General features: G+C 44.7%; 1 protein-coding gene across 2 annotated transcripts in view; it reads left to right on the forward strand.

Moving 5' to 3' along the window:
• Positions 1-12,287, forward strand: part of dph6 (diphthamine biosynthesis 6) — a 54,464-nt gene that overhangs the window by 12,232 nt on the left and 29,945 nt on the right. For both annotated transcript variants that reach the window (XR_014597358.1, XM_084012716.1), the window contains exons 4-8: positions 2,703-2,776; positions 3,601-3,719; positions 10,369-10,430; positions 10,895-10,989; positions 11,114-11,207. Coding sequence is in view for 1 of the 2 variants with exons in the window: in XM_084012716.1 (XP_083868842.1) it covers positions 2,703-2,776; positions 3,601-3,719; positions 10,369-10,430; positions 10,895-10,989; positions 11,114-11,207 (444 nt within the window). In the remaining variant the exon portion in view is untranslated. The remainder of the gene's footprint in view (positions 1-2,702; positions 2,777-3,600; positions 3,720-10,368; positions 10,431-10,894; positions 10,990-11,113; positions 11,208-12,287) is intronic.

The raw sequence follows: 12,287 nt of genomic DNA on the forward strand, positions 1-12,287 counted from the left end.
CAACGCTGCGCCAGAATTAGTCCCGCTCTGGGCATGAGTTAATGCAGGGCCTCATGTTCTGGATCAGGTGAAGCTTCCTTTAATGAGCCCGGGTCATAAAATGTTGAAAAAAGAAAACGTGGAATTGTGGGCGGGGGGGGGGGGGGGGGGGGGGGGGCTCTTTCTTCGGATCTCGTGCCAACAGTCATGAAGAAAGAAAAGTGGCTGGTGGGGTCACAAGAGTCCCGATGACCTCTGCGTAGATTTATCGTTATGTTAGCGTCGCACCTGTAATGTAGTCAAAACATCGTTTAGCCAGATAGCGCTCATAAAGATTTTATTATTATTTATTATTATACTGTGCTTCATGAGCTACCTTGTCTCTTTGTCAGGTGTTCGGACTATAAACCATTTTGATAAATTTTTCAGCTACCATAAAACCAAAGTTTGTATTTTTTATGGTATCATGAATACACATGAAACAATTCCCATAATATCCATCAATTCAAATTTATACACACATATACCCCTTCTATGCAATAATTCATCCCACCTTTCCCTTGGAGGATGAGAGAATAATGTCTAGGACTTGCAAAATGGCGTCCAGAGCAGCACTTGCTGCCCCCTCCATTCCTGCCTGTCTCCTGGCGATAGCTATAATAGCGATGAAAGCGTAAACACTTCCAAAAATACAGATTTTCCAAAACTGTTTGACAAAAAAATAGTCCTTCTAGCTGGAGTCTCCATTGAAAACAAAGGGATGTGTGAGATTTTTGTCTCTTTTTATCATTAGTGGCGAGCATGCCTGGGTATTATAAGGCTGCATGATGTAATGTAATGAGAGCCAGTGTAAAGAGAAGCCATTAAATTGGTGGAGTAGAAATCTCAGAGGCCCGAGTACCTACAGCGGTCTGCCTCCGGAGAGGAGGGGAAGGCAGAGAGGGAGACGGAAAGACGAGAAACACAAGACGAGGATGTTGTCCACTGTTGCTCTGATGATGTGTCATGCTGTCAGGCTCGTCCTACCAAGTTTAAAGCCAAGGCACCGCATCGCTGTTGACGTAGCACGCTCCTTCAACACTTCCATTCCTATCTCCTTTCCTCTTTCTCTCCCTTTTTTCCCCCTTATCCCACTCTTTACCTCCTAATATGCCTCTTTAGGAAGTGACAGTTGTATTTAGGGAAAAGGTTATCATTGCATTAGAGTGCTGGCCCTGAGGCTCACCTAGAATTACGTGACACTGCCTGCAGCCCCCTTTGCTCTGTGCCGGGCTGAAATGTTATCAGTCTGACTTAATTACTGTCACCATGCAGTGAAATTGACTGTAATGTATATTCCTGGTGTCGGGACACATCGGAGAGATATTAAAACTTGAGCACCGGGTCCCAAGTTCTTAAGATCTCTCTGTGTTTTAACTTGAGGTCAAAGAGTTAAATCCTGGCTGCGTGTTTGTCTCCGTGTGTGTTTAACTTCAGCTTTATAAGTCACATCCTCTGCTGCACCGTAAACACCACACCGACACACACAGACACACACACACAGAGCACATCCTTTATCTGATTAGCTGGCACGCCTACGTGGAGCTGTGTGTGTATATGTGTCTATGTATGTGTGTGTGTGTGTGTGTGTGTGTGTGTGTGTGTGTGTGTGTGTGTGTGTGTGTCTGTGTGTGTGCATGAGGCAGAGTGCGTTGCTGCACAGCGCCGGGCCCCGGGCAGGGCATGGATTTCATTTAGGAAAGTATCAAAGGTTTACACGCTGTTCGCTTTAATCAGCATGTTTATCAGGCAGAGAAAAATTGCAGGAAGGGACCACAGGGAGAAGGAGGGCTGGGGGGTGGGGGGGTTATCTTAAGGACCAGTAGCCAGGGAAATTGATAATGGCTACAAGGTAATTTACTGGAGACTTGTGCATCCCTCCACTGCTCCCATCCTTGCCTCGCCTTCTAATTACAGCCCGTGTAATGTGTCTAATGAATCTGCAGGTGTGTGTCTGTAGGGGAGGGCACACCCGGCGGTAGGGGATGCGTGTGTGTGCGAGCGCCGTCCCGCTTTGCTTGCACCTATGTGTGTTTTTATTTGTGCCACGGCCCGTTTTTTCGGCGAGAGAAGATTGAACGCGTCTCCGGGCCGCGTCGGCATCTCTCGAGTGCACAGTTGTCTCACCGTTTCTGAAATATGAACACGATATGAAAAGCAATTAGATTAGCCCTCAGCAATATTAAAGATACATGCCACTCACAGACACAACGCTTCGCTGATGCTTCAAGTTGTCGCCACGGTTTCCCTCTGTTGTGGCTGCGGCCAGACGCTCACACTATGCCGCCGATAAGGTTCAGGAACTGCCTTTAGTTGCGCCGGTACCTGCAGTCACACGCTCACAGGGCCATGTACGCAACCCTCCAGGGGATATGGGCTGGACCACGAAAGCCTTGATAGGACCAGAGTGTAAACATCCCCACAGGACTGCGGTCCGATGAAAGGAAAAAGAGCCGCCCGGGATCTGCCTTCTTTTGTCTGATTCAGCCTCTGTGTGTTTACGAGTGATTTGCGTGGCTTTGTTCAGATAACACTCTGGGACGCCATTGTAGCTTGAGCAAAGGAGTATTTGGCCCCATGGGATGGTGACATCATAGCGCCGGGTACAATGCACATGCTTTATTCTGGAAAAGGCGAGAAATCTCCCCGTGGTTGAGTTTTCCTGCATCTTTTCCTCCCCACAGGAAAAGGAAGGTGTTGAGGCAGTGTCTGTAGGGGCCATTCTCTCCGATTACCAGAGGGTCCGCGTGGAAAATGTGTAAGTCAACACGAACGCACACTCACGTCGCAGAAAACACACACACACACACACTGCGTTAAGGCCTCTGAACTCCGATGACGCACACTCTGAAAGAAAAGAGAGTACATCCTCTTTAGTCACGGTGTTCCAATCTTAGACTGATTTTGTTTAAAGACAAACACACTGAGTTTTGTTTACATCTTTTATTTAGACAGCGTTTTTATGGCGCGGCTCTGTGTTTTTTTTTGGAACAATGACTTCAAGATAGTTTCATAGTTGTCATGTGATTTTTGTCAATATAAAAAAACAATGCACGTTTGCATTAGGGGTGAAACCAAACAGTGTTATCCTCAGAGGGAGAGATGAGACGGTTTCAGATACAGATTCCCTTTGTTATTCTATTCTTTGTGTCTTCGTTCTCTCTTGTTCTAAATTTACACAGACTGAACACAAATGCTCTCCAATCATGAAAAACCCTGCTGCCAGTCCACTATTGTTTCCCCTTATACATGCTATACACACAAACATGTACATGCATTTATTGAGCAGTAGACATTTGTGCATTTGAGTTTATGCAACAGGCGAGCCACAGCTTAAAATGGAGTTTTTGTTATGTCTTTGTGTAAAACCACTGGCAGTGGTTGCAGGTGGGAGCATGTTCCCGTCGGCCTATCAGGGTGGCAGCCTTCCCGCAAAAAAGGAGAAGGTGCCCAGCCCAGTTGGCTTTTTTGAAGTTTTTCCGAAGCTGGCAAATATTCAACACTAACCGCTTTGCATCTCTTTCTCTTGTCTCCGACCTGCTGCCCCCCCCCCCCCCCTCTTCCCTATCACCTGTTCCCCAGATGTTCGCGGCTAGGTTTGCAGCCTCTGGCCTACCTGTGGCGCCGGGACCAAGAGTCCCTGCTCTCTGAGATGATATCATCTGACCTCCATGCTATCCTCATAAAAGTTGCTGCTTTCGGTGAGTTTCGTGTTTCACTTTTTTTTTCTGTATCTCAGGCAGCTGTTTTTTTTTTTTCTCTTTCAACTCTCTTTTTACTTTCTCTGAAGGTGCCATGTTTGGTTAAGTGGTGTTTTGCACGGGGAGATAGAAGGGGCAGAATTTGGATAAGTGAGGGAAAGGAGGAGGAGAAAGGGAGGTGCAACCAGAGAAGAAAAAAAAAAACGAGAGACATGCAGAGTAATGCCCTAATCATTAATCTGTGGCTTAGCAGCGGTGTTGAGACTTGTGCCAGCGGCGAAGGTATTGAAGCAGAGAACAATATGAAAAGATAAGAAGCTCAGAGGGAGGAGGTGTGAGGGAAGCGCGCAGTGGTGTTGGGTGGGTGGGTGGAGGGAGGGCGGGGGGGAGGCTTGGCAGTTGAGAAATAATCACAGCTGATTGCCCCTCACATTAATGCAACCTGTCAATAAGCGACGCATGTCCCCATTGTGCTACAGCGACGCCGCACTCTCTGCTTATGCATAGCTCAGACTACATGGTCCGTGAAGCGAAGATTAAAATCTCTCATTTACGCTTTTTTTTTTTTCAACCGCTTCTGCAGCGGGGGAAGAGGTTAATGTGGTGTCACCTGCTCTCTACCTGCCTGTTTTGGAGCCCCGAGGACAGGAAGATCAGATTACTGAATAACAGGAGTTTAAAAAAAAAAAAAAGTTTTCTTTTTTTCTTTTCTCAGGGTGCTCTGACATTGAGAATCCTACCTGTATCTACTTGACAGTGCAGCCGGATCCCTTTTTGACGGTGCCAGTGATAAATGATGATTACAGCTACAAATGGTTCTTTTTACTCGCAAACTACTCACGGCGATAGATCATCATGTAGACACTGTTTACGTGCTGTTAAGTGCTTGTTGTCACCTTTGGTAGCAATCAGTCGAAAAGGGGTCCGCGGCTGACTGATGACCCGGAGAGCCGAGCTGCGCGTCGGAGATATTCTGCATGTCTTTCAACGCCGCTCGAATAACCTCTCGTGGAATGCACTTGTCAAGCCATTTATCTTTGGTACTTTATTTGCTGGACCCATTTCTCATTTTTAATGGTCCCATGATAAAGGACTTTTTGGTAATAAATCATACGACTTGTCAGATGCCTGTCAGAAGAGGGATCGTGCCAGAATCGCATGTTTTCTGTAGTAATCTGCGGGATTCTAATTATCGTAACCAGATAAGATCCAAGTCTTCATTTCTATATTAATTGATCAATCACGACGCCAAATTACCCTTCTATGATAACATACATGTGGAGGGGGAAAAAAAACCACACCTTGAAGAACTCAGTCACCTTGTAACCCAGCTACCTCCGCCAAGCCTTCTACTCTAAACACAACTTTGTCTAAAAGCAAATTCTCAACATTTTTTGGAAGATTATAATGAGAAAGGAAAATCACCCCGGGTGCCTTTTCAGTGTGTACCTTGGCCTCCCGCTGTAGGTGTTTGTGTGCGTATGTGTGCGTGTGTGTTTTGGCTACAGGTAAAAAGGGAAGATCTTATCTGCCCTGACTCCTCACCTGTCCCGAGGCAGTGGTAATTAGAAAGGAGAGAATTGAATAGGGGTGCAAGCGCCCAAGGCATTTTAGGCAGCACTCACATAATTGCAGCTTTGGCGGGAGCAGGTCTGAGCAGTGAGGTGTGCTGTTTAGGGGAGATTGGGTGACAGAAGGGCGTACCTGGTGGCCTTTGGTGTTTGCGTGTGTGTGTGTGTGTGATTGAGAGAAAGCGATTTGAAGGGATTTACTCGTGCAGACCTCATGAGGAGAAAAAAAACAACAACTCTGACAGGGCAAAGGTTAAGTCTGTGTCTGAACTGGAAGCCAAACCGGCTTATGATATTCCACCGTAGTACGAAACGGGTTTCAGTAGGACCCTGAATAGTGAGAAGTCATTCAAGATTAATATTCCTTCATTAGGCACTCAGAAAGACAGGTGGAAATTAACAGCGAATGGATAAAGAAGAAAAAAATACTGTCTTTCTTAAGGGAGGATATATTCCTTGAAGACAAATCCCCGCAGTGAAAAGACAGCTGTCCAAATGCAGGATGATCCTCTAAGTGAATTCTCTAGAAGTGTTCATTTGCGTGCTGATGGCAAGCCTAAAACCGCAAAAGAGAGAAAGAGGATTTTAGTCTTTGAAGAAGATGCCAAATTGCGTGTAGGGAAGTAAGTTCAATAATCTGAGTCTAAGCCTATGAATGTCAGAAAATGCTTCTAATTAGCAAAAAAAAAAAAGCATTTCTCTCAAAGGCAAATACATATTTTTTTGTTGGGAAACTATCTCTTCATAACGCTCTTGAGCTAACCGTGGTAATTGGCAATTCCAAAAGCTAGTATTAAATATTCATGTAATTAGTTAATTGATTGATTAGTGCAGGTGTATATGAGGGCACAGGTTCAGCGGTTAATTGGTCCTCAGCTCCGGAGATAATTGGCATGTGCGAAATCAAGGTCTATCTGCCGGAAAAACCTTTTATCACTGCATGATCTTTTACCCTTCACACGAACGTGGCCTTTGTGCCGCGAAGAAGGGAATTTATGTCACAGATTTGCTTTCACTGATCACCTCACCCACTTAAGGACATTGGATATAATTTAATATATACGTAAAGGATGATTAATGTTCAAAGACATTCGAGGCAATGCACTGACATTTGTTTTCCACCGTGTGAGGTAACGGGTGGGCGATTTAAAGAGCTTCTTCTATCTAAAGAAACTCAAAAAGAACACAAAATGCAACCTGTTTCAATACCTAGCATATATCAAGGATGTGGCTATAAGGTTTTTAAAGAAACCTTCCAAGACTGGAGCTTGATGAACAGATCAGTTTATTAGCAGCTCCTGCAAAAAGGCAAGATGTAATTTTCTGGTAAAGTAAAATCTGCTTTAATTGATTGGATGGCCGACCTGCCTGTCTATGTACCCACCTACCATACACTCTAGTGGACTCGTCTTATGAGGGACGCCTGCAGGGAAGCTTGCCTAGTCTTGCTAGTTTCTCCAAGGTTGCCTACCCCAGCTTTAAGCACCTGGACACCTGGTTAATCGGGGACAAACACTCTTAAATAGTTTAAGTATGATGGAATGCAGTTGTTAAGAACTTCAAGTGAATTCCTTAATCTGAAAATTTTTATTTTTTATTCGTTTTTGTATTCATTTGCATAGGTTAATGATGTCCAGGTTAAGTTCTGTACGGTTGTAAGTACTCCCAGTTTCTCCCTTTTTGATTTGTTCCACTGAAAGGAATCGCGTTTTGATACGATTGCTACACAATTCATGCTGCCTATTATTCCGCTCACAGACGCTGAATTTCAGATAAGAGCCTGCCAAATTTCACATATAACCTTAATCTTATCATCCTTTGTACGGCGCCGCCTCCCTCCCCTCCTTTCTTCCTCTCCGTTCTGTATTTCTATCTCTCTTTTTCCGCGGAGATTAGGCGATAGTGAACCGCTATTGTTTTGAGCGGGGATCTTTTGAGAGCGTTGTTTAAAAGCTGATGCAGCTCACCTGCTAGGGAGGAGATGCTTATTTCATCCATTTAAAGGCTAAAATGTTACACATCATGAATCCAATTTTCTTTGCCTTTTCTCTCTGAAGGCAGGGATTAAAGGCGAGCTGTCAGCTGGCACACCAGATCTTCAGACAACCCCACGCTCAGCTCAGCTCAGACAGTATCTCGAATCTCCCCAGCTTTTAATTTAGCATTAGGCTCAGTAAGCAAAAAATCACAAGCAGTTTCAATTAAATAGGCAACTCACTGCTGTGGGTCTCCATGAATCAACCCGTTCAAGGTGGGAAAAGGCCAATCATGATCGTTGAAAAGAATTAGTGGGAGAGTGTGCTCTGGAAATAATTGCCATTGACTTGTATAAGGGTTGAAGTGAGAGCAGCGTTTTCTGTTGAGTTCAGAAGAAGAATGTTTTATTTTTTTTTTATCTGAAAGCTTTGCCTTTGGTCCAAGAATTGACTTCAAAAAAGTGAATTTCTAAGCACTATCAAAGGGTTTTTCCAGATACCACTAGTTATTGTACACTCTCCGCTACAGGATTAACTAGCATTGTGCCTTTATAATGCTCTGGATGAAGTTTTTACCATCAGCTCGTACAGTTTCTTTTTGTATCTGTAATCTAAAAAGTAGCTTGAATGCCTAAATGGCCCCTTAGTTTACTTGTAAACTTTTTATTCCTGGCTAATTCCGAGGCCCTAAATGCCAACAAGGTTTTTGAAAAATGCTCTCCCTCATTACCGGGCTCCCTGGTTTTAAAGTTCACTGAATTTAATTGGAGTTTTATAGGATAATACGAGGTAAAAAGCCTTTTTAAAGGAGAGCCAATCCTCTCGGTCTCTCTTAGGGAAGCTCCGCTCCCTCCAAAGTGCAGTCTTACTGTCTCTGGTGGCAGACTAATGGCAGCTTCTAGTGGGCTTATTTGGGTTTAATGTGGCATAATGAGGTTAGGTAATTGGGTTTAGGTCAAGTTGTAAAACAGGTTCAGAGGAGACAGAGATGTGAAGATCATGTAAATGAGTGGTGTTGGATCGCCGAAGGCTCACACACCAGTGGCTACTCGGAGACGTTCTGGAAGCATGGATGGTGCGAGCTCATTCCAACTCTCCTCATATCCAAACGCTTTCGGTAACCTTAAGTCAGTGAGGAACATCAATTAAGAAAACACTCACACAAGTGCTAAGTGGTCTTGGGAGAAATGCCTCCACATTAATGCCCGTCTTTGGATCATCACTCGCTCCTGTCTTGCTGGATTTTTTTTTTTTTTTCCACCGTCCCCTCCTTGTAAATATCAAATCTCGTATCATATATTATTTAGGAGTTGGGAAGTTAATGAACATATTAAAAAATGTGGCATCCCCTCTGCAATTTGGAGCCAATTATTAAAATTTGTTAAAAGACATGACTAATTAAAGAGGATATTTAAATGGGATTGAATTTTAATGATTTTTTTTTCTCCTCCTGCCTTATTACCTTTGTGGCAGGGTTAAGATGAGACGATGTTGAGATTAGATATTCTCACACTAATTAAGAGCGTGGCTCCCCTGGGAGGAGAATAAGGGCCTACTCATTCTCTCCCTCCACACCCTTTCCACCCTCCCTCCCTCCCCTCCCTCCCTCCTCTGTGGCCTTGCTGGACCACAGCGGCCCAGAGGAGAGACACAGCTGGGATTGAGATGAACCCGGGATGGGATGCGGCGTCCTCCCCTCACGTCCCCTCACCCTTCCCTCTTGTCTCCCATCCGTTGCTCCCCATGGGGCCCCCACGGATGACACATTAACCTTTGAGGTTGTCAGGCCATGAGAGTGGAGAGATTCTCACATTACGATTAACTTGGTTCATTTTAATTAAACACATGAGCGTGCTGATGTGCCGGACCACGTGATGCCTCGGAATAGAGGAGCCACATTGGATGTTGGGAGAAATCATTAGAGGCAACTCTTTTATTGCGATGGAATTGCTGTTTCTACAGCAGGTCACTTCACAGACGCAATCAGTAACTTGACCAATTAAGTGGAAGCAACAGAAAAAGGAACATTTTGGAGAATAAAGGCCATTAAGAGGTAATCGTTTGGTCCCAGTACTTTTACCCTTGTATTTTTAGACATAGTGGGAGCTGTATGGTTTGGAATTTCCTCATATTTAATATTTTTTACGCTCATGTCCTGTTCTACTCTTTGTAGAAAGCACCTGGTACTCGGGGCTTTTGTTTTTTTCCCGTCGGGAACAGTGATGAATGTGCAGTAGGAGAACACAGGCTGCACAAGGAGTTGTTCCCAGGGTGAGATGGAGTTCAGTGTGGTGCCATCAGGATCAGGCGTCTGAAAGATGAAATGCTGAGTCGGTGTCGCGAAGGCTTGTGACTCTTCGATGCTCAAGAAGCCGAGTAAAGTTTTCACTGTTTAAGCGCACCCTTTTCCTCCCTGCTAATATGTATGTAATCCCTTGATAGGACTGATCGACCTGCTAATCTTTATGTAATCTTGATATCTTATTACGAGGGCAGGAGGGCATGGCAATGGCTGTTTTTCTGTTTTCTTTTTTCCCTCAATGTCCACTTGGTTCGTCGGTTGGTTTCCTTGTTTTTTTTTTTCGTCTGGGGAATGAGCTTGTATTTTAGGAGTGTGGCACCACTGGGTATTCATGCAAAGCTCCCCCCCATCTTCTCTTCTCTCCCATGCCTGTGAGTCACTTCCATACACCATTTCGGGGGGGAGGGGAGGGGGGAAAAAGGCAAATAAACAAGATCTTTTTCCAGAGTTTATATTCTCAAAGGGAACTAGATGAGGAGGGGAGGGGGGCATGGTGGGGGGGGGTCTGCGGCCAGCAATTGAAAACTGTTGCCCTTACCCAGAGAGATCTGTGTACACTACTTGCAAAGTCAAACAAATAGATCCAGGGTGCAGGTTTACGTGTGTGTTTGTGCGACTGCCCGTAAACCTCCCTGGCTGTCATCTTCAATCACTGTTCCCCGTTGCTGATCAGACCTCTCGCTCTCTCCATACGTGCGTCTGTGTGAAATTGTGTTTGTGCGTGTATTTCTGTCTCTGTGTGTCTTGCTGCGTGTTTATGTTGGTATGTCTCCCGTGTGCCTCTCTCACGTGGGTGCCAGGCCTGGATCCAGAGAAGCACTTAGGGAAACCTCTGGCTGACATGGAACCCTATCTGAAACAGGTCACAGACTGGTAGATACTCTGCCACCCAGTTTACACTCTTCACTGATGTGCTTCCATGTATTTCCATTCGGTTAGCTGATGTTCAAAGTCTTAAAACAACTTGAGGTATTTCATACTATAGTGAAATATATTGAACTTTCACTTTTAATTTTAGTTTTTAGAATAATTGTATTCTCAGTGTTCTACTTTTTGTGCTCATTGTGAGAAAATATAGTTACATCAATCATATTCTGCTGTTTTATTATCACAATGCTCATTTCTCTTTGTTTTGAACTTGTGTCAAAAGTAATACACTTCAAATACTCTTGTTAGTGTAGGACTTTTTTTTTTCAATTAACATGTATCGTATATATCTAGACTATAAATGAAAATTTTAGGTGAAATAATGGAAATTGGGTGGAAAGTGACAGTAAATACTGTGTTTCAAAGTATTTTAATGAGGTGTTTGCTTTCACTGATTAGCTCTCCCAGAAGTATGGAGTTCATATTTGTGGAGAAGGAGGTGAATATGAAACCTTTACGCTCGATTGCCCCCTCTTCAAAAAGAAGATGATCGTGTGAGTACAGATATACACATTTGCAATCATTTGTTTACTTGCTTATACTTTTTTTTTGTCGCTGCTTTAAGTTTGGAAATTGATGTTTTGCCAACTTAACCGTACATGGTGTTTTTTTGTGCAGTGATGCTGCGGAGACAGTGATCCACTCGGCAGATGCCTTCGCTCCAGTTGGCTACCTGCGCTTCACCGAGATACGCGCCGAGAACAAAGACGCCGTGAGTCAAACTTCTGAAGGAATCCACGAGTATGACTTGCGTTTGCAAATACGATCAATGCCGCTCAATGCTGAATCAGTAATTTCACAACAAAAGTTGGAGTCACCTTGGGGTTGATTACTTCAAAACTACTCCGAGGGCAAAACAAATACGAGAACAAAACCTTTTGGTGTCTGATAACTTTTGTCGAGCAGAAGAGAAAACCCAGCACTGTAGGGCAGGGTTCAACTCTCCCTCCAGAGGGCCTCTCTCTCTCTCTCTCTCTCTCTCTCGCACACTCTTTGCTCTCGGTGTCTCCCTTCATCCCTTCGCTTTCTCTCCTCTAGCCCCACATGGCCTACTTTGACGTCTGCAATATTCACTGCAGCCTGAAACTAGGCCCAGCTTAATAAACATGTCCGCTCACATTAAGGCGCTTTGCATTCAGGTAGCTGGCTAAGCGAACGCAGGCGGGGGTTGCGGGGAGCCAGTAGGAATTGGCTTTTGGTGTATTAGAAGGAGCTGAATGGGGCTTCGCGGACGAGAAGGGTGACACTTTGAAACATTTGACTTCCCCCTGCAAGAACAGACGACTTTTATAATCTTTTATAATCTCAACGATTCTGCGACGGGGTGGATTGACCTCGGTTATGTGTAGTTTTAATCTCCCTGGATGAAATTGTCAGGTTCAATAAGACACCTACCAGTTGACGAGTGTTCCTGGCGACAGGAAGTGGTGCTTGCATGCTGTTGTAATTTTTGCAACGAGGTAAGACTGTAAGGGTTACACTGATGGATGCTGCTCGCCTGTAGCGCGGCGTGTCTCCGGGGCGAAGCATGCAATTTGCACGTGTGTTTCTTTGCACGTCACGCAACGATGTGTACGTTTGATTTTGTGTTTGTTTGTGTGCAAGAGAGCGTGTATCCGTGTTTGTGTGTGTGTGTGTATCTGCATGTTGAGTGGGGGCTGGGACTGTTATGGACAGAAAACATACCCCCATCCTACAACCGCCGTGACCCTGCAGCTTCACTCCCTACAGCTATATATTTTTTCACTCCCCCCGCCACAGCTCCCACCCCCATCACACACACACACACACA

This window comes from Eutrigla gurnardus (assembly GCF_963514095.1).
Source record: "Eutrigla gurnardus genome assembly, chromosome: 7".
Taxonomy (NCBI): Eukaryota; Metazoa; Chordata; class Actinopteri; order Perciformes; family Triglidae; genus Eutrigla; species Eutrigla gurnardus.